At 43.2% G+C, this 21,920-nt stretch overlaps 1 protein-coding gene across 6 annotated transcripts in view; it reads right to left on the reverse strand.

The window, feature by feature from the left end:
* The window catches only part of LOC143214246 (monocarboxylate transporter 10-like), a 141,637-nt gene that overhangs the window by 68,008 nt on the left and 51,709 nt on the right, over window positions 1–21,920 (reverse strand). For 4 of the 6 annotated variants that reach the window (XM_076435032.1, XM_076435040.1, XM_076435022.1 and 1 more), the window contains 3 exons: window positions 12,079–12,444; window positions 8,518–8,683; window positions 477–590 (listed from right to left, as the gene is read on the reverse strand). In XM_076435032.1, the coding sequence (XP_076291147.1) occupies window positions 477–590; window positions 8,518–8,683; window positions 12,079–12,252 (454 nt within the window). In that variant the 5' untranslated portion in view covers window positions 12,253–12,444. Of the gene's footprint in view, window positions 1–476; window positions 591–920; window positions 8,296–8,517; window positions 8,684–12,078; window positions 12,445–21,920 lie in introns of those variants that run through there. The other 2 variants (XM_076435050.1, XM_076435060.1) reach the window with 2 other exon arrangements.

Below are 21,920 nucleotides of genomic sequence, written 5' to 3' on the forward strand. Positions count from 1 at the left end.
GTTCTACCGAGGCGAGGAAGATTTTACATTGCCCTTGGCAAACTGTAGACAAGATCTACACGATCTTCGCCGTATTCACTTTCTCGTGTTCGTGAAATTATTTTAGGATCGTTTATCACCATCGACGACTTTGTTCTAAATGAAATATGCTGCAGTACATGTGAAATTAGGGGAGGTTTAAGTTCTCATTTTGCCGGTTTAGAATTTATTTAAAAGTTTGCCATTTTTACCCATTTTGGCGAAAACGGGTCTCGCTTACGAATTTTTATCTCAGGAACTGTTTGTCCGATTGAGATATATATTTTTTTGTTTTAGTCAGAAAATAATTGCTTACAATATGTTCATATCCCTGGGAGTTTTCCCTTTAAAATGAACCCTTCAGAAGCAGAATTGAAAATTGGCGTCACAATGAGGCGATTGCTTTCTTTTTCACTGTAAAGGCTATTTTGACTGCACTCGGCTCGCCTTGTACTTACCAGCACGAGGATAGGTTGGCACGCACCGCGGGAACGTCCACAAATTATTGCCGACCATCCAATTATTGTTATCCGGTATACTTCCCTCGGAATCCACGTAGCGCACCCTCGGGTCTGAAATAAAATCGAACACACCAAAAATGATTATTTGAAAAAAGTAGCTGCTAAAAAACCAAAAGCCACACAGTCAATGTTTGCGAAACAATGCGCGAAACAGTGTTTGCCGATCCCCACTCCAGTCCCCGGGTAAATGCAAATCAGAAGCACCGCCGCGGATTAAACCGGGGATTACGTACGCCTGTTTTTGCGTAATTCGCCGATATATTTGCGGAACTTAATTACGCCAGTGGGGGCGAACGGTAACAGACGCGATCAATGAATTTACGTCGCGGTCTCTGTTTTGCGTCGCGATTAAGTCCTGCGATAGTCATAAATCCTACTTACCGCGAGTCAGCGTTATTAAGGGTGAACCTCAGACTTTGCCCGCGATATTGAGACGTTAATGGTGAAAAACTGCACGGGGAAGTCGGCATCTTGTACATTGTATCGCTGCTATACACGGGGACGTTCCTATAACGTATTTACTCGATGTACCGCTTGCCTGATCAACCGTTCACAGAACTCCTATGCCTAATTATTCGGGTAATCCCGTCGGACCACTAATCGACCTGCTCCACTGTCTGATAAAAGACTCTTCATTCTATGTGCGTTTGATAAAAAAACGTTCTCATTCCATGAAAACCCAGAGGAACATAAAGCAGCATAAAACAATAACAGCACCCACTCGTAACACAACAATTATACATATAATAATCAAATTAGCTCTCCTTCCAGTGTTACACCTCCCAATCAATTTGTGTCTGGAATTTGCATAAACGTCACTTACGTCTCACTAGTTTGTTTCTGACAAAATCTAAATGGAAGAGCCCAACAACAACGTATTACTAACTTCTCTGTCAGGCTGGGAAGAATATCAACGTAGGATAAATAATATCTTCGTAGATCAGAGCAGGATATTGCCTTGTCGGTTTCTGAAGTGAGTTTTAGGGGTTGATTCGCGACACAAGAGCATATTTAGCAACGTCTTACTTTTTTTCCGGAGAGTAGGTGTTACTCACGTTTCACGCAGTCCCCGGCGCGAATGAATAATTCACACCTGGCCGACATATAGTATAAAAAGGGTGGAGGAGACACACCTCGGCCGTATGTGACGACGTCGATTCAGAGACACAGCATCTTTTCTTGACGGACTTTTACCCCCGTCTTGTCGGGCAGGAGAAGCAGCAGCACACCAGCTGGCAACGCTGCCAGCCATCGTGCGCGTGCTACAGACGGGGGATGAAACGAGTTGAGAGAAATGAAGAGGAAAAAGAAGAGAGTCCAGAGGGTTAGATAAAAGTGCTCATGAAAAGGTGATGCCAGTCACCATCGGTGGGGGGTCGAGATTCTACCGGTGGTCGAGGGCTCGAGGACACGGGTCGATGACTCTCGAGAGCTGTTCTCTGACATTTTTGGTGGCTTTAGAAAATCCTTACGCCCCAGACTTCAACCATCTTTTCTATAGCAAAAGTAGCTAGAGCAAGCCGACGGTCGAGGGCCGCAGAACAGCTTTATAATGCTGACAATGATATGGAAATCTCTAACGGTCCCCGAGCGCTAATACGAAATCCTATTTTCGCAGAACGTGGCAAGAAAAATGTCCCTTCGAGTTGACTTATTCGCCTTTCTAACTCGACGCCCCACAGTATTCATTTTCTGCGTTCGGAAGCTCCGGTAATTTCTCAATCGTTCGAGTGTATTGTTTAATGTCGACACAGCATAAACGAAGCTTCCAAATTAATTTGAGTCAGTTCCACAGACAATTTAGCAAGGTTTAAAATTCAACGCGAAATATTTTATTTAAATATCTGCACCGCGAACGAACAGAAGCGAAGTAATCGAAATTGTTGGACCCGAGGACCGTTTAGCGAAACACATAGAAGTCGACACAGCGTGAATTGAAGGAGAATCAACAATTGTCACAGGAACTCAATAAAGTCTGGAAAAAGAAAGGTTCGTTTGAAGCTGGCAGCATGCAGTTCCGCGAAAAATCCTCGGTTTCACGAGAGCTGGCTCTCTCAATACATTAAAGGGCCCATAAAAAAGTCGGCAGTGTTTCATCACACTTGCCAATAAATTCGCTGCTCGCAACTTTTTCCATTGTAGGGCCGCGAAATTTGTTCGAACATCCATTTTTCAGGCGTGCGAAACAATTTTTTAACCTGTCGCCGAGGCGCGTCACGTTTTTGCGAGAAAAAAAAGAGAGAGAGGGCGAGAGAATGGGAGAGGAACGTGAAATTAGAAGAAGGTGGGGAACAGAGACCTTATGCATCAAAGCGGCGCGACGCCAGCCTGGAAAATACGGAGTGGCGCGACGTGCATTTTTAATTTCGTACCGGGGCACGAGTGTTAGGCACGAGGCCACTAAATATTCCTTTACCCTGTCGGTTAATTAGCAAGCACAATGGCCACGCCGCGGAAGTGGTAATTTCGAAATGCAAACTTCTGCCGCGAAATTTGACTTTCATTCAATTCGGACACCGGTTTTTGGCACCTCGCGACTCCCAAAACCTTCTCTTCCAGCCGAGATACTGTTTCGCAACAATTTTTATATTTTTTTATCCAAAGTCTTGCTTCAACAATTGCTATCTTGCGGTGTTATCATAAATTCTATCCCGACGCTTATTTGAAAAATTTCTTTGGGTTGCATTCTAAAAGAAAATCACTGTTTTGTTAATCTAGTACACGTTTGAATAAGAGAGAATAATTTCAAGCACTGGAACGGGGCTTCATTTTCATCTATTTAACAATTAGTACGACTTGACGCTAGCTCACCCATTGTTTCTATTATACACAATTGGATTAAGTATTCCACCGACTCTGAAATATTCTAATCCGTCAAAGTTGGGACCAATTATTTCGCCAATTTCACGGGCACAGGGCAAACGCGGATTCCACGGTATAACTTCGTAGAAACATTTACTTCGACTGCAGTCTTTACAAGTCCGCTGATCCGGTTTAATCCTTTCAATTAAACGGAAGAGAAACTACAATTTTGAATATTCAATTAACCAGCAGCTTTGACCAACAAGGAAAGCTGTAACAAGATAATCCTCGCTCCGTCAAGGAAATAAATGTAAACCTTTATACGATAACATTTCTCCTGCGGAGCAACGAGAGGCAAGTTTTCATCGGTTGAAAAAATTTTAGTACACACGACAAGAAAATCGAAGGAAGAAAAATAGTTCGATGGCAGTTTTCTTCGTCTTGAGAAAAACTGGACAATGTCGCCGTCCAGTTTACACGAGCCGGATAATTTAGGGCGCAGCATCAGAGCACCGCCGAAAAAAGCCTCATAATTTCTTTTCACGGTAATTTCGCCGGTCATGAAGGTCGGCCATTTCTGCAGCGTCCCCTTCTGACGCAGGGTCGCCATCTTAGCGATCCATTTTGCACTAGGCGGTCTAGTTTTGGCTGACCTATCCGCTTATCTGTTCCCGGCTGCCTCCGGGTAATTAAGAATATTTCTCTTTCGCTAATTAGCCCCGGCCGATCCGCGAAAAAGTTCCTGTTTTTCGAGGTACGTGGTACGCTACATAATAGACGATGCATCATTTTTTTATTCGAAGCGTAAAGCAAAAATGGGTGAAAAATTTTCTTAGGTTCTTTCGTGCAACTATTTCTGATACCTGTACGAGGGCTAATAAATCTGATTCTAAAATGTAATTGCTTTTATAAAAGGCGTTAAAACCGCCTGATAACCTACTCGGCAGCCATTTCCGTGGAGCGAGCTGAAAAAATTTCTCCGAGAGCGAGTAGTACGATTGTCACGAAGCTGTATCGAGAGCTAGATAGCGAACATTGAAAACCCGTGGGGGAAAAGGCTGCCTAATTCGTCGAAACGAATTTTCCCGGGTCCGGGTGTGGCCGGGAGGCGTGGAGGGGGCTCTGCAAATCGAGCAAGAAACACAAAAGTTTGCCGGTTCGGCCGGATATTTCGCCGGGAATTGCGTGCAAGCCCGGTCATCTACATAATAGAAACGAGAGGAGTAACGCTGTGAACCAACTCGGAATCGATCCTCGGACAGAGCGAAAACACGACACCGCCGCTGAAAGAACCGGTTTGCGAAACTAAAGTGTCGTTGCGCCATATTTAACTGCAAACGGAATTTATTTGCTCGTCGCAATTACACAGCGAATTATCGGTGGACGGACCTGCGACGATCAAACGATGTTTCCGTTGGGAAAAAATTAAGCAAAGTTTCAAAGAATCATTAACGAAGCTTTACGAGACATAATCCGTGACGGAATGGTTGTAATAAGTCGCTAGAACGATCGATAGCAAACGTCGAGCATTTTTTACTGTTCGACGACGAGGGACAAGCGGCGTTTCGTTAATTTTCTCTCTCGCCTGTTTGCAGAGGGCAACTTGTTGAGTTTTCTCTGTTCCGTCGCGAGATATACGAGACCCCGTCGCTCCTCGTGACACATATTTTCTTTTTTTTTTTGTTTTCCATCGGAACGCGGCAGCTTTTGTCGGCGGAATGCTCGATTATTTTCGTCGACCGGGGATCGCGCGATAAGCGCGACGTCGCTCGACTAATTTTGTATACTCCTTTTAGGAAAGAACTCGGCCAGCTTTCTGTCTGCTGCACGATCCTACGGAATGCCTGTATAAGGCGAAAATGAAGAATAAAAACGTTGCGATTTCAGTTTCGTGTTGTAGTTATCAACAGTTAAAAATGCTGTTGGTCGGGTAGCCGCATTTCAGGCGGACTTTGAATTGTAGATGACCAAACACGAAGCCGAGATCACAATTTTGTTATTCTTCATTTTGGTCTTACATCGTCATGGAGAACCACCCAAATTTTCTCCCACACGGTGTACGCGAAGTGGGATAAACGACAGAATTTATGGGATGACCTATTAGCCCGCCGGGCTATGTGGAATTACGTTCCCCGGGAACGTTGATCCAACAGGAAGAGAGAGGATGAGAGAGAAAGAGTAGCATTTGTTCGAGCATGTCGCGGTCGAGCACGTTCTAATCTTCTCGGAGTCAGCGAAAAGCTGTTGATGACATCCGACGCTGATTTTTCCTCGAGCCCGTGACAGACTTCCGCGAACACCCGCGATCCACTTCTGAATCACTGAACCAGTGAACTACTTTCTGCTCCGTTCGGGTCTCGTCGGAATTTTTCTCCTCATTGTTCTCCCATTTATCACGTCGCGGTTGAACGATCCCCGCAGAACTCGAGACACCGTCGCGTCGTCGTGTCCCGGTCTCGACTGGCTTTGATATTTGATTCGGTCGAAATATCTCACGTGCTATGCGACCGTTCCGAGCACGGTCATTAGTTCGTACAAGCCGATTTTTTGTCGAGCAAATACGAAAAGAATGACGGAATCATTTGTTCAGATTTAAATCGTGAATTTCTGCGTTATATTCTATGCATATTCACACACACACACACACAATGCACTCGATGTATCTCCTTTCGGTTCGGATTTTCAAAATACAAGGCAAATAGTGAAATAAATTATCCTAATTTCATGCACTGCCGGACAAAATCTCGCGTAGCATGTAACAAGAGTGATTAAGAGCAGCCGCAGGCGATTCGATTTAGAGCACAAAGAATGTAGATCAAGCTCCAATTATCGAAAACTGCGAGCTATTACGGGAACAACATTGAAAGCACAAATAGCTGGAGCGGACCATTATGGACCGAAGCGGAGCCGAGCGAGTTAGAGCGCGCGGATCGAAGCTTTCTCCTAGCCAAACACTGGGTTTAAGGAATAAAGAACGCGCGGATCGAGCTCCGACTATTGACAGTTCAAGGGGACGGGGGTCTGGTTAAAATTACCTAACCGTCGATGGAGACGGTTTAGAGAGTGTTGGAGAGAGTTCGAGTGGGTCGAAAGAGCTCGATACTGTCCACACTCTTCTCTAACTAGACATTATTCTCTCTAGATCCCTTATTTCACTTATCCGACTGTGTATCACTTCATTTTCAGAAATAATCGACCACTGAACGTTGATCTTTCTTAAAAGTTTTCTAGCGAATATTGATATTTTCTCAGGAATCCCCTCTTTTAAGGAAGTTCTTTTTGGAACACTCTGTAGAGTCGCTGACAGGGAAGTTTAGCTACAGCCTCGAACAAACAATTTTGTAATAGCAGAACTTTGACATTAATTAACGCGTTGGCCACCGTGTAAATTGCATTTCCCTCGTCTCAATCAAGAGGTTCCTCGACTGTGCTAAGTTTAATACAATTTAGTGCACCTTGAAGGGAAGTTCGGTCACTCCATTGTCGAAAAAGATTTGTCAGCGTAAGACTTTGCAATTAATTCGCGTGACATGTGCTGCAAGGTGCTAGCAAGCCTTCGTTTCGTGATTCTTGGTGTTTTCGCTGGTGGACCACGGTGTGGCTCTTTTTAAACAATACAAAGACGTGAGCTCGCTTCTTTTCAGCGAGCCGGCCGCCATTCAAGCCTGTTTCCTTTCTTCCTCGTCGACAAAGACCGGACTTAATAAATTGGGCTGCGGCCCGAAGACAGAAGAACGGAAATCAATTCTACTCGACCGGGCGTATTGTCTGTCGATGGGACCGCCCTAAACGATCAACCAACGACCGTACCTCCCGCATAGAAAAACCCGGCGTTTTCTATTAGGCGGCTGCATAAACTCATCCATCAGGTTTTTCGATCTTGAAGAAACCGACCCGAGTCTCCGGAAAACATTGCAGCGGGATTGGACGTCGATGAAACAGGTTTCTTTCACGCTGTCCGAAATAAACGTTCGTGATACTTGTTTTCGTTGATGTTTCCTAATTTTCGTATAAGCTAATTTCATTTAAATACTTTAAGAAATCTTCAATTCCTCTTTCAATTTATGATTTATCAACAAGGTAAATATTCGTAAAAATGTCTAAACGTGTCTGAAAAATAAATTTCTGTGCTTTCGATGTGACACATAGCGGTAACAGCGTTATCAGCTCTGCGTCTGAACGTATCAAATGAAATAATAATGAGCACGATGACAATGAGAAGAAAGGTTAGCGAGGACGTTCGTCGTATTGTCACAGGACGTTTACTCAAGACAAAGGGGTTGGTATATTTGTAATTCGACGCAGTTGTTCTCTCATGCAGCCGCCGGGGGAGGGGGACCTCTTCTGAATATTGAACCAAGAAGGAGGCGAAACTTGGCAGAAGCGGATTAGACCAGTCACTTAGCGAACAACACCGCGAGAACGAAAACAGGGGTACCCGAGATTATGGGGAAGTTTACTGCGGAGACCGAAAGGGTGGCAGGGTTATTGTTGCCGCGCGGCTTTACGAGAAAAGTTCCGCAATCTGGCTGAAAGATGTCCTCCGACGACGGATCGAATGAAATGCAAAACATCCCGTTGTCTTACAACTTCAATTAAACGGCCACGCCCGCTCTTGAACCCCACTCGAAACGGACCTCCGGAAATATCTACCCTATTAAGAACTTTTAATGCCACACCTTTCAAGAAGGGATGTTTAACCTTCGGTTGCTCGCGCTCCACTTTCTACATAACTGGTTACATGGAACTCGATATCACTACAACATAAATTTTCTATTCAATGAAATGCCTGAATGCAAAACAAATATTTGCTAGTTTAGACGAAAGTCCAGGTTGACAAAAACAGAAATAAAAAGTGCTAATGTGCGATATGTTTAAAATTTTTTAAGTATTGCATACTTATCCTTTTAGCGAACGGAAGCATTCCAAAAACGGAAAAACGCAGACATTTTCCGTTCGACAGGCTCGAAAATTTCCATCGAATGACCGAAATGATTTACGAGGGTGAATGAAGCTCCATTCTTTCCAGGGATCGTAAACTACCCCTTAGGAAGACGCGCCCGGCCGACTGCCGATTTTTCTTCGTTCTAACGAGTCCGGCGGATCTCTCATTTTCCAAGGGAGGAGTGGGGGAGGGGGGCTGATTTATACTAATTGAAAAATGAGCGTAACTCACCGCCGTGATAAGAGCTGCCCCGATGGGGGGTGTAGACGGTGTTCCGGGGCTCGCGGCAGTGGCTCGGCGTGTAGTACTGCATGGGGTGGGGCACGTAATTGCTCGGGGTGCTCGGCACGTGTACCGGGTGGCAGTGCATGCATCTTCGCGGTGTCTCCGGCACGCCCTGGGAAAAACAGAGTCCTGAAATGCACCAACACAGAGCCCGGCGAACCACCGACCCCGCCTCGAAACGTTTCTCGCGAGATATGAAACTTGAAAGAAGTAATTACATCCACCCCTCCTCGGAAATCCCGGTCTTAGGTCTACTTAAAGGGGTGCTTCAGACTATGGCATTTTTTATAGTGCTGTTACGGAAGCTCTCGTTATTGGACCCTCGTGCACGTTTCCGTTTATGTTTCAGCTGTGCTCACGAATTTTTACGAACACGAAAGATAAACATTCGGGCTGTTGTCAGCGATTATGCGAGTCGAGGGATCAACGAAAAATCTGTTTCGTTCCTGTACGGGCTATTCTCGCTGGAAATCTTCTGGTGTAAAATAAATGAAAAATAAAAATTAATTATATGGAATGTCGGTGGTTCGAAGATTCATCGCGCGCGCCCGTTTTCAACAATATCTTGATCCTCAGTGTAAGGCCAACGTGTGCACCGTAATACTTTTTAGCGAGGAGATATTGTATGCCCCAAGCGTGAGAAACAGGGTTCAAGAATGTTTTAATAAAAAGGAAATGAAAGTTTACGATGACAGTGTAATAGTTCTGCCAAGGGAACAGGAACGCCGTTTGGAGACAGAAGGGTCTACAACGCGCCTTCATAGCCCTTAACACTTTGTGACCGTCGCGTCACGCACATATGAGCGACACGATCCTTGTGTCGCAGCTGGAAAATAACTTCGGTGACACGATGATGGCTACTCACAGTTCGCGAGATATCCGGGAAAGCTAAACAAACTGTTCTGACGTATGTATATATACTTGCTCAAAACTTTCTATAGCTCATTAAAACTTCAGCATCGTTAAATTTTAATAGTTGACACTGAATTTGTTAAATTTCTATCTTCATTTAAAAGTATTATCTTCCGAATGGTTGCCCTCGTTTTTAGGAAGAGTAAAAATTCGAGATAAATTCTGAACTTTTTAAGAAGGTGAACATTGATTCGGGTGAAATTTTAATCGAGGAAATCGGAACGCACTCGTGCAAAGTTAAATCGTGGTCCGACACTCTGGAAATTAAACGCCGTTGGATTTACCGACGGGGTGAAAGTGCTGCGAATGGAATACCGATTAGGGGAAATACTAGGAGTAATTCTCGCAGGCCTGATTAATGATTGCCCTCCCCCCAAGGTGAATGGTGACTGCGAACGAACATCGATTTCACGATCTAGAAGTGAGTCTCGGTAACATTGATTTCTTGTTCGTTGAACCCGACACGTCAATGGTTCGTAACTTTTTCCTGGTGTAGGATATACAGTGGGTAACGAAAGTATTCGAACGCCCTTTAAAACAGAATAACTTTTTTATATAATAATTGTACCAAACGACCTGATTTTTTATAATCAATTAGAAGCATTGGTTTATAAAATGATATGCAAAAAAGATTTTCCAAAAAATTATAATTTACAAGGTTACATGCAAAAATAAAAAAGGCATTTTTTAAACTTTTTTATTAGGGCCCTTAAAGAAAATTTAAAATATATGTTTTGTAGATCTATGTTAGTTATACACATGCCGAAAATTTCATTAAAATCGGTTGACGCAGGAAAAAACGACACGCATCGAAAGATGTACCATTTTGTGGATTTTCAACAGAAACTGATCAAAAGTCGTTTAAAACTATGATTTTCAACATTTTTAATCGCTTGTAGCTCGTGTGTATGTTAATCTATTTCGATGAAATTTTCAGCATGTGTATAACTAACATAGATCTACAAAACATATATTTTAAATTTTCTTTAAGGGCCTTAATAAAAAAGTTTAAAAAATGTCTTTTTTATTTTTGCATGTAACCTTGTAAATTATAATTTTTTGGAAAATCTTTTTTGCATATCATTTTATAAAGCAATGCTTCTAATTGATTATCAAAAAACAGGTCGTTTGGTACAATTATAAAAAAGTTACTTCCGTTACCCACTGTAGCTATACGAACGATTGAGTAACTATTTCAAACATTCCAATCATGTAGCAATTTCATCGATGATGTTATATATATATATATCTGTCAATTAGTTCGTTAAAATTATATTGTTCTGCGATGAATAGACCATTCTTCGAGTACTAATTAGATTGTTTCAATACACAAATTAATACACAATGTGTACTGTATCGCAAAACACTATTTCCTATTTTTGTGTGTTTCGTTCCTGACTAATATTTCGATTGATTAACGCCGATTAATAAACAATTCACAACCAGAGCCCTAAGATTTTGTCAACGCACAGCACGTTGCGATCCGCCATGCTGTTCGGAAATGCTGCACGTGTACAATGGAGGTCGAGCCGTGTTCGAATTGCCGTACGCGGTATCCGGTAGGAGGTAGGAGCTGATTCTATGGCCTCGTAATCAACCATCCTGGAAAATTAGTGTCCCCATCGGCCATTTTGTGCCGCGTTCATTATCCCATACAATGCATATCTCGTGCCGTTAATACGTAGCCAGGCTAATTACGCATTTCGGTTCAACACACTTTTATTCTTTCGATTTTCACCCCAATAATTACTAAAAGTAAACATATAACACATATAAAATGATGACTTAGACCCACCCTAATTTGCCATCTACCGCGTCACACTGAAATTTGAACAAAATTGAATATTAAAGAAATCTTCTAAAACACCTGGTAAATGAAAACCTGTAAGAATCGAGCAGGGGTGTGTGTGTGTTGTGTGTGTGGTTGCCATTACTTCCACGCTCCCAGCGACAATTAAGGGGGTAGACTCTGGTTTCCAGGATTGCAAGAGTGCGGGATGCGCTTTCTCATTTCTTGATAATGCAAAGATGGGGTTTTTCGATATTCAATAGCGCTAGATAAAAGATCAATTTAGACCGAGATCAATTTATGCATATTTTGCATTATTCAGAAGCATACAGGTGCATATGTAGCTATTTTCATAAAGCTGCTACAGCTACATGCTGCCGAATAATGCAAATTACGCTTTGTAAACGTAAAAATAGGACTTTTGAGAACGATTGCAGCCTAGATTGGTCGTTTATCTAGCGCTATTGATTACTGAAAACTCCCATCTTCGCATTATCGAGAAATTAGAAGACGCATTCCGCACCCTTGCAACCCTAGAAACGAGTCTACCTCCTTAAAAACAGTAGGTGATCAACCAATACCAGAATCCAGGTGCAATTAGAAATCCCCGATTTTGCAAGATCGATGCAGGGTTACGGAAAAAGTGCAAGTTCGTCCACGAAGTTGGAGCGGATTAAAGCGGGGGTGGATGTTTTCCGGTACTAATAGCCTTTCGCGTTCCCCGGAAGGGCGAGGACGGTGGCGGGGGTGAGAATGGGGATGGGTGTTCCCGGGGCGAAATGAGACGAGCCAACGGTTTTTATTACCTGCATAGAATGCTGGGATCGCAGCGATCTTATCGAGCCTGCCGGGTGCAGCGAGGGCACGCTACCCCCGAAGCTCATCGCGGAATTTCTGCATCCACCGCCGGGGGTGGACCAACCCCCGCGAGCACTGGCCGAGGTCCACCCCATACCGCTGCCGCGATCGTCGATCAACATTTTTACGGTAAATCGTGCATTTCACTGTGATCCACTGGCCGATTGCCTGCCTTCTCCTCGATCTCTATCCCGTGATTATTAATCGGTGGCTGGAGGATTTTCTTTTTGTTTAACCCGGCCGAGGTCCCCGCGATCCCGAGCTCTCGATCGATAGATCGTCCGTGACGAAAGGCATCCTGATCCGGCTCTCACCTGGAAAGAGAAAATGTGAAATGTTAGAAAGATAATTAATTATTTTATTTTTATTATTTCATTTTTTCAGACAATTTTCATTTCCGCAGTCCGGTAATAATAATTTTGTTTTCATCCAAAGATGGAAGGAAAGAGCGGAATAGAAATTTTCCATACGAGACATTTCGAGGAGATCGAGTTTGAAAATTCGTGGAGTACGCGTGGCATTGAATAGGAATCATGTACGTGTCTATACATGATTCTCCAATTCCCCTTATAAATACTAATGCGCATATGCTCGAGTTTTGAAACTCGATTTCCACGGAAAGCGATCTCCATAGTTTCGTTCTGCACAATTCCCACTCATTTTTGCAGGAAAAATCATGCGGTACTTGATTGTAACTGTTCGTCTAACAGCTTTATTGAAATTGTGTCGCCTATAAATAATAAGTAGTTCATATTCATAAAAAGAAAGTGGCGCAGCCTTATCCCAAACGCCTGGGCGCATCGAATGATTCAATGTCGGTGGGAAACTAGAGTAGTTCGCATCACGTTTACCCTAATCTCTCGAGCCGCTAGAAAAAGCAGCGGAGCTGGCAAAACCCCACGGCTTTGACCGCGGGGGACGCCAAGTTTCGTTGAGGATTCTTGCGGGCACACAGATACTGCATTGGTATGCAGCGTGCATCGGGCGAAACGTGTCTCCCCGTTGCATGCACAGCATGATCGATCTGTGACGCTGCTAATTGGGGGACAACGCGTCCCGACGCGGATGCTACAAGAAATAAACAGAGATGTAAATCAGGCGAGCTGTCGGCGGGTCCGGCTTCGAACTCGACCAAGATTTCCGGTCAGCGAATTGCAATTATTCAAATGGCCGCGCGTAGAATTCATTATCGATGCTCATCGAACGCGGGTAAATCGAATCTCGCATGGATTCACGTTGTTGTGCGAACCTTGTTGTAATATTATATATGGTTACAATATCATTCATTTCAACGTTTCGATTGAAATTGTCAATCTATGATCGTTTAGACAAGTTTAATTTCTGCTGCGCCGCGAGTCACACACGTTTCGTCTCAGTGAGAGGGTAAGTTTTCCCCTCAATCAAAATCTGTAATCTCTTTCGTTATGGTTCGATTAAGATTTCCAACGTTTAAATCGTATCAGCATGGATCTCCTGGCACGATCGAGTCGTTCCCGTGATGGTTCAATTAACACTTTCAACGTCTAAATCGTATCAGCGCGAATTTACGAGCTCCTCGAACGATCTCCAGATGTGATTGGACCGCTTTCACCACGGTTCAACTAAGATTTTCAACATTTAAGTCGCGTCTGCGAGGATCTATGGCCGCCGGAACTCGTTTTCGTGGATTTCTAGACGGCACGATTTACCTTAGAGGTTCCGAAACTCGTACACGTCGTCGCATTTCCATGAACTTCTAACGCGTGAATTTCATTTCTGTAGATCTCGAACTCTCCGAGTTCATTTCCATAGATCTCTGCCCCCGCGAAATCTAGTCTGGGATGCATTACTACGTGAGAAATATTTCACCGCTCATGGAATTCATCGGTTCGAGAAAAAAAAGTCAGCGGGAAATCGCTGCGATCCATAACATTGTGATTTCTTCCGCTTCCGTCTGAACTGGGTGTAACATAATTATAAATTGATCGTACACCTTTCTGCGTTTATAACACATTTTCGTGTATTCATACAAATTGAGAATATTGTTCTCTCTTTTCAACGGTGGTGATTCTACCAGCGAAAATAAATCAGAATCGTGGAATAAATTTATTCGGTCGGGGCTCTGAAATCGAGGAAAGCATATTCGAAAATGTCTCGAATGCATTTGGCCGACTCCCAAGGTGGCATAATCAACAGGAGGTTATTCTACACGCGGAAAACTGTAGAATAGAATTTCCTCGTTTGATGCCACGAATTGAGGAAAATCCAATTTAAAGATCCATCAAGTATACTCGCATTTGGCAAAGTCAAAAAGCATTAACAAATTTTTAACTCGATCATAAATAAACCAATCAACCGGAGGATCATTCTATATGCAAATACGAGAAAAAATATGTAGGGCGAGCGTTATTTCCTCGAGCACCCGTTTTCCGAAAAATCAGGTTTGAATATTTATCGAACGCACTTGATAAATATTCAAACATTATTTTTTCGTAAACGAAGTGCGGGTGAAAATATTGTATTGGATACTCGGTACCTATTTTTTACGGCGAAATAACCTCCTGTCGAGTATTTCACTTGATCGTGCAAATCAAAGCTACTCAAGTGCACGTACACTTGATTAGCACAGAAATTCAATTACCTCAAAAACAAAACTTTTGTTCCACATTCTGCAGATATTTTAGTAAACAGAACAACCTAAGTGTACGTGTGCTCAACAATGACATTTTTCTCGAAACGGGGGCCCGAACGAAAAAATTGTGTTCCACACTTTCCGCTAGATTTTCTTACTCTGGGATATGAATCTCGGTCGAAAAGGAAATTGCCACAGCGGAGAATCGTGGCGCAGAGTTTCGAACCGTTAACTGAACTATCATGTACGATTTCCCGAGACAGATAATCTTTATTTCCGAGGATCTATGGTTTCCGGGGTTAGAGCCGATGACCGGTCTGTTCGTAAACTCGATACGGTTACACGGTCGCGACCGTACACCGAAGTTCCGCTATAAGAAGCCAGAGGCTGGAAACAAACGGCGGATTTGTATTCGCCGGCGGCGTTCTACCTATATATCTCAAGTTTACCGACGCACCGCGGAAAGGAGGATTCACCGTAACGGCTGCAAAAACATGGTCACCATAAATTTCCCGTTAAAACACTGCTTAATCGAAACATTCGCCCCGAAAGCACGAACATCGCGCGCCGGCTCCCGGATGGCTCCCGCGCGAACCTGTCGACGGTCATAACTCGGCATTCTGATTTTTTCAACGGTAAACCGTTTATTCTTCCTATAAATCCTGAGAGCATGCTACCAGTTATTGTCTCAACCATTTTATGAATTGTTCAATGATTTTTTCGACGCGGAATTGCTCGGTCTTCCATAAGAATTTGCAATCTCTCGAACCGATTTATTTAATGCCTTTTCAAACGCGAAAGCTATTCGTTTTTATTCCACATTGTACAAACTCGATCTTTACTTATAATCCCGTTGACTCAACGATTTATTTCAACGTCTTTTCATACGTGAAGTTTATTTTTTATTCTGAATCTTAAAAAAATTTAATCTTACCGACTCGACTATTTCATGTGGGAAAATTATTTCTTCCGGCAAGAACTTCTTTCAGAATGATAATTTAAAAGAACGAGCTTCGAACAATTTGTCTTCAACCTAATCTCGAACTATAAACGAACCCCTAAAGACTGTATTGTAAAGAAGAGGTTCGCTTTGAAAGCTCGTAAATCTTTAACGAAAATATTGCGCAACGAGGTCAAGAGACTTCCCGGCATCGGAAGTTTCGGTCCAATAAAAGAGTCCTCGGAGTTCATGTAAACGCTAACGAGTGTGTACTTTAGAGTTCGGGTACTTGAAAAATGAACTTGTTAACAGAGGAGACAAATTACCTCGGCATTTAAGTTCGAGCGAAGCTGTGGGTGCGTCTTAATCACTCTGTTTACGCGGTTCAACGAATATCCTGAACGTTGATTACACTCGCCTCCGGTTATTACATATTACTGTTATTAAGGTAATAAAGATTTATGCATGAGAAATGTATTTCTCTTCTTCGAACGCACTCGAACTCCGTTCGAAGAAGTTAATGACTGCACGGGAAAGGGTTAATTATCTCTTTGTTGCCGAGCCTTCCATATGAGAACATCCAAGAGTGTGTTTATAAGACATTATAACTGCCTGAAATCACATTCTAAATCAACCGGCGAAGTTTCGTCCCTTAAGGGAGGAGTCTCGTGTGAAGCAGGAAAATCAACTAATTCAGAAAACTATTAACAATATATAAGTTTATCATTTTGCAGACACAAAGATACATCGAAAAAGTTTGTACTCATTTTTTTTATCACTGCTACATTGAAAAAATAATGCCATAAAGACAATGCCACAATCAAATCCTATGAATCAGGAAGTTCCCGAGACAGGAACGAATACGGTACGACTAACAGAAAGATAGGAATTTCGCTCGCGTTTCCGGGGAAATTGTGGGACGGTGTTCGCTCGACGCCAGCTGGATTCAATCTAGCAGGATTATCCAAGCCCTATGGGCGATCAGGTTCTATCCAGCCGCGATCGGAAGTTTGCAGACTCTGTCAACTAGCATCTTTTGCCGCGTCAAGGCAGACTAGCCTAATACTCGACCTCGACGGTTGCGCCACAGGCGAAATGAACGCCGCCTGCTCGATGAAAAGAGATTCGCAACTAGACAGCCCTCGCTGAAACCATAATACCGATTCTCTGATAATCATCGCGGATTCATTCGGGATTTTGCTGGGCGAATTAAACGCGCAAACAGTATCGTCAACAATGTTATGTGGCCTGTCCTAATCTGTCAGTATTATTTTGAATAGTCACCCCATCGTAATGAAAAAGATACGTTCAAATATGTGCCAGGACATAACCTTCAAATGCTCTTCGACTCCGAAGATGAATGTGTAGAAAGTGTATCTCGGCGAACGAACATTTGCACAAAAAAGGTAGACCATCATAACCATTACAATTATAAGTGATTGTGGAGGAACTTCCGAAGGATGCCAGTGACTCTTAGCGCTGACGTTCGGTGTTGAATTTCTATCGAACGAACGGTTCACGAGTGTCGGTTAAACATTACACAACGCCGGCTTTAAATTGCCAATTAACTCTTTATAATGAAGTCATTTCGGTCGAGGAGGTCCTCGATGAGAAGAAAAAACATCCCCCCGATCATCGTCCGCATCAGCTCTTGCAAAGGAAACGAGGCCCTTCAAACAAAAAGCGAAAAAGAAACCCCCCCCCACTCTCTCTCTCTCTCTTCGCACACCCTAGAAGATCCTCCTCTCCCTTCAGGTTCAGCTCAAAGCAGTACCGAGAGACCCGCAGGCCTGCAATCTCCCCTGGATGCACACGCATCCAACGAAGCCAGTTGCATACAAGCTGGTTCACGGTCTCCTATGCATCGTCGTCGTCGTCATCGTCGTCGCATTCTTTAACTCGCGCGGCGAACACCATAAGTTATTCGGGAAGTTTCGCAAAAATCATACATATGCTAAACACGCCTCGAACGCAACAGACTGCATGAAGCTTGTGCAATTCCCGGAAAGCTGAGTGCATCCGAAGAAGGATGCATTTACCACGAAGAGATCTTTATTATTTTAGTAATTATCGGAGTATGTTTGGTACGTTTAGGTAAACGTAATTAGGAAAATGAACGTGTACTCTTGAGGCATAGCGTACCGGTAGGAGCAGGGCACGATCGTGTAATCGTGTCTGCTGAGGCCACGTCTGATTCCGTATGAAAACATTCCTGGAGGGCGTGCGAGGACTGTGAGCAGCGAACAAAGCGCATCATCGTTATCTTTTGTCCCTGTCCAACCCATCCCCACAACGATGGAGGTTTGAGAGTGTCGGACAGCAAACTGGACCGCGAGAAAACCATGTGCTTCCTATCTCTCTATTTCTCCATTTCTCTATTTCTCTGTCCCACTGTCTCTATATTCCTACATCACTTATCCTTCTATCCTTATATATATATATATATATATATATATATATATATATCCCTACATCCTCTCTATTCTTATATCTCTCTATCATTATATTATTCTATCCCTATATCCCTCTACATTACTCTATCACTCTGTATTACTCTATCGCTCAATATTACTCCACAGTATATCCCTCTGTATTAGTCTATTCCTATATCCCTCTATCCGAGGATCTACCCTCCGTGTTTTTCTATTTTGCACGTGGCTTGCCTCGAAATCTGCTGCGACTGTTTCGTAAATTGTCCGACAGAGTATCGGTATACCGAAGATTCGAAGGGAACGTGCACCGTTTACCCGGTTCGTGAGTTTTGGTAAATGTTTCAAACTCCTGCTCTGTTATTAGCACCTGCACAAATAAATTCCTCCGCGTTACTGTATAAACAATTCGTAAAACCGTGGCTCCGAAAATTAATTGAACGCTCCTCCGATTTTCGAAATACTGCTGTTTGAACTGCTGATAATTTTGTAAATATGAATCGAACGACGATGTAGCTGGACCCATGTCCAGTCTTTTATGTTTTATTCTACTGTATAAACAATTGAGCGTACAGTGCCTCGAGAACGTGTTTGAACGGTGAATATCCAATTTTCGAACAGTTGTAAAATCGTGAAAATTAATCGTATGATATCGAATCGAAATTCATTTTAAAGCATTATTTCGATTTCATCAAACTTTAATAAATGAAACGAAGATACCGAAGATAACCGAACGAATTGATGTTACGAGCAAATATAAATCGGAATAGCTGAGATTCAGCTGCGCGGAGCGAGAGCGAGGGAAGAAACTGGCAATCGCGAAATCCTCTCGGCTGTCTCTCGCAAATCTTCCAATAACGATAATCGTTTGCATACTAACTGCGACCGTCGAAACTGATACCGATCGTTAATAATTATCGGCGAGAGCCTGTATATACGGTGCAAGCGGTTTTTAAGCTCTGAAAAAAGGGATGCCCGTTTAAGCTGGAATTCAATTTGACCACGGCAAGAAATTGAAATCGAATTCACCTTTATTTCTGGCTTTAGCGGATGAAGACAAAAATAGAAGACATACGGGGCTCTAACTTTCCAGTATCCGAGGATATTGTACATTTGGCATTCGGTCTTCAATCGCAAAGGTAATCCGACTCCCAAGTCGATATATATACATATATATCGGTAATGCGGAAGAATTATTTGAAGAAGATCAGAAGCATCTTCCAATCAACTTATTCGTTGGAGTCTGTTCCGCGGAGCAATGTTATTAAATTGTGGCTTTCAGGAAAATATCTTCGGAACAGACTCTGTTCAATAGGCGTACCGATACGGATGGATCAATAGCTCGGTATCTCCTGACAAATCTATCAATCCCGGTTGGCAAAGAGGTATTTGTATTTACCTGCAAATCATCTGGAAATCAAGACGACGTCCCGTTAACCCGTTGCCGTATTTTAACGAGTCAGTTTCTTCTTTTTAGATGAAATAAAATTTGATTGCCTCGAGGTTCCAGCAGTTTTCGTGATGTTATTAAATTTTTCGTGATGTTGCTACAGGCTGTAAGTTTATCGGTGTCACATCCCGTCCCGTTACTTCGGCGACATTATTGCTCGGGTATTATCCGCGCATCGGTTCCGCCGCTAAATCGAATCCCTTCTTTCTGAATTTGCCGAGGCGGTGGGCGGTAGCGCGAAATTTTCTTCATTGTACGCGGAATCACGCGCGCCAAATAAGAATAAGCATTACTACCAGGAATCCCGATGCAATACCCGGGATCTTCGACTCTCGCAGACACGCTGCCTCCGAATCGATTTTTCGCCCTCGATTACCTCCGGGCTGCAGCTTCCATCACGCCTCGAACAGAATTGAAAATGCACACGATTCTCTTCCATTCTATTAGAACGTCCCGATCCGCCGATCGAGTTACTTCCCTAAGTGATAATCCGATGATAAGAAACATGAATAAGCTGCACGATTACTGGCGAATCTGCTCAGACGATCTGCCGAGATCGAGAACGAAAGAAAACGAATTCGAACGAACAATATTACTAAGGAAATTGTTCCAGTAGTCCCACGACGCGTTTCGTCTCTTGTTCGCTTTTTCGTCACCACGATATATAGCTCCTGACTTGCAGTTTATACAGAAAATTCTCATTTCCCGCAAATTGCGAAAATTCGAACAGAAAAATTGCAGTCGTGAAAAATATTGATTTCGCCGAAAGATCTGCAGTTTCGTCGATCAAACGCACACATATCTGTCGTGCGATTCGAGAGTCTCTTTACACCGAACGAAACGTTTTATCATCGCAGTGTCGAAGATAAAAGCCGCCGATAAAATTGGCGCTGCGATTCGAAATAAAGAGGGCCATTCACTGAAAATCAGTCGAAATGACACACACACATACAATGTATATAATGTATATTGCACCCCTGAATGCAAATCAGGTTCCACAGACGCAGTTTGATCGCGCAACTCGCTGATAGAGTGTTTACAGGAACGAAATGGAGAGCGAAGCTTATGCAACAACCTAATAATAAATGGTAAAACGTGCCCGCGGGGTTTGTAGCAGCACGTGCAACAACAGTTGAAGCTTTTCACCAGTTGAAACGGAGAGAACCGTGAAAGCCGACTGGTTAGATAGGCGATAGACAGGTCTCTCTCTCTCTTTCGCACACACTCACACACCTCTCTCTCCCTCTCTCTCTCTCTCTCTCTCTCTCTCTCTCTCTCTCTCTCTCTCTCTCTCTCTCTCTCTCTCTTTCTCTCCGGGATGAAATCAATAATACACCACCATTGAAAGCGGTGTCTCGGTCGACCTTATAGTGCGTTGTCACGTCGCGTCGGTGTTAACGCGCGTTCCACGCGAATACGACGGAACCGAGCTTCCCATCGCGTCGCGCTGGCTTTCCAAGCGATTCTTGACCGATTTAATGACTTCACTTCACTCGGCGATACTCTTTTACATGAAAATCGACGAAATTATTCGGATGCTTTTGCTGGAAATCCTCTACACACGCTTGGAGATCGATTAAACTTACTGGAGAAATTGCAAACCACACGTTTCGATTTTTCCAACTGATTATATTTCGATATGTTGATAATTGTTGGTTAGTTAAAATTGTCGAATTCATTGTAAAAATTCGTTCTGGTAAACTGGAATGTGGAATTGTCGATCAATCACGAAATCACGAAAACGTTCTGCGTCGATTGCACAAACAGGGTATTAATAGAATAATTTAGACAGTATGATTAATCAAATGATTTGAAGCGCAGTATGAAAAATGTGTTTAATGTCCGGATGTGATGTGATTAATATTAATATGATATTATATAACATTAATATTAATATAAACCGTCACTGTTACCGCTCCGTCAACCTAGTGTTAATATTTCTACCGTATTTAACTGGTACCATTAAACTGGAACGCTAAAAATTGCTGTGAAAAAAATCCCTGGAAACCCGGGATCGAGCTCGATCGCGCGAAAACAATATCCAGTGAACTCCGCAGACAGAATGACGTTTAACAAAGAATCCGCTTGTGTCCGATTTCTCTCGGTCCATCAGGCAGTTTCGCGCGGAATAATTTGCAGGGTCGGCCTCCAGCGATAACAAAACCGTGCAAATATTTAACGAACGGCCACGAGCGGGGCGTGCGAGAACGATGGATAGGAAAGGAAACGGCGTTTAACGAGGAGAATCGGTGTCGGGAGCAGCCTTCGAAACCGGAGGCCGGAAACGTTCCTTCAAACTGTCCTCTGCATTAATTCAACGAACGGTGATTCCGCGGTCGACCGACATTTACGGGCCAGAA

The sequence above is a fragment of the Lasioglossum baleicum genome, chromosome 1, assembly GCF_051020765.1.
Source record: "Lasioglossum baleicum chromosome 1, iyLasBale1, whole genome shotgun sequence".
Classification (NCBI taxonomy): Eukaryota; Metazoa; Arthropoda; class Insecta; order Hymenoptera; family Halictidae; genus Lasioglossum; species Lasioglossum baleicum.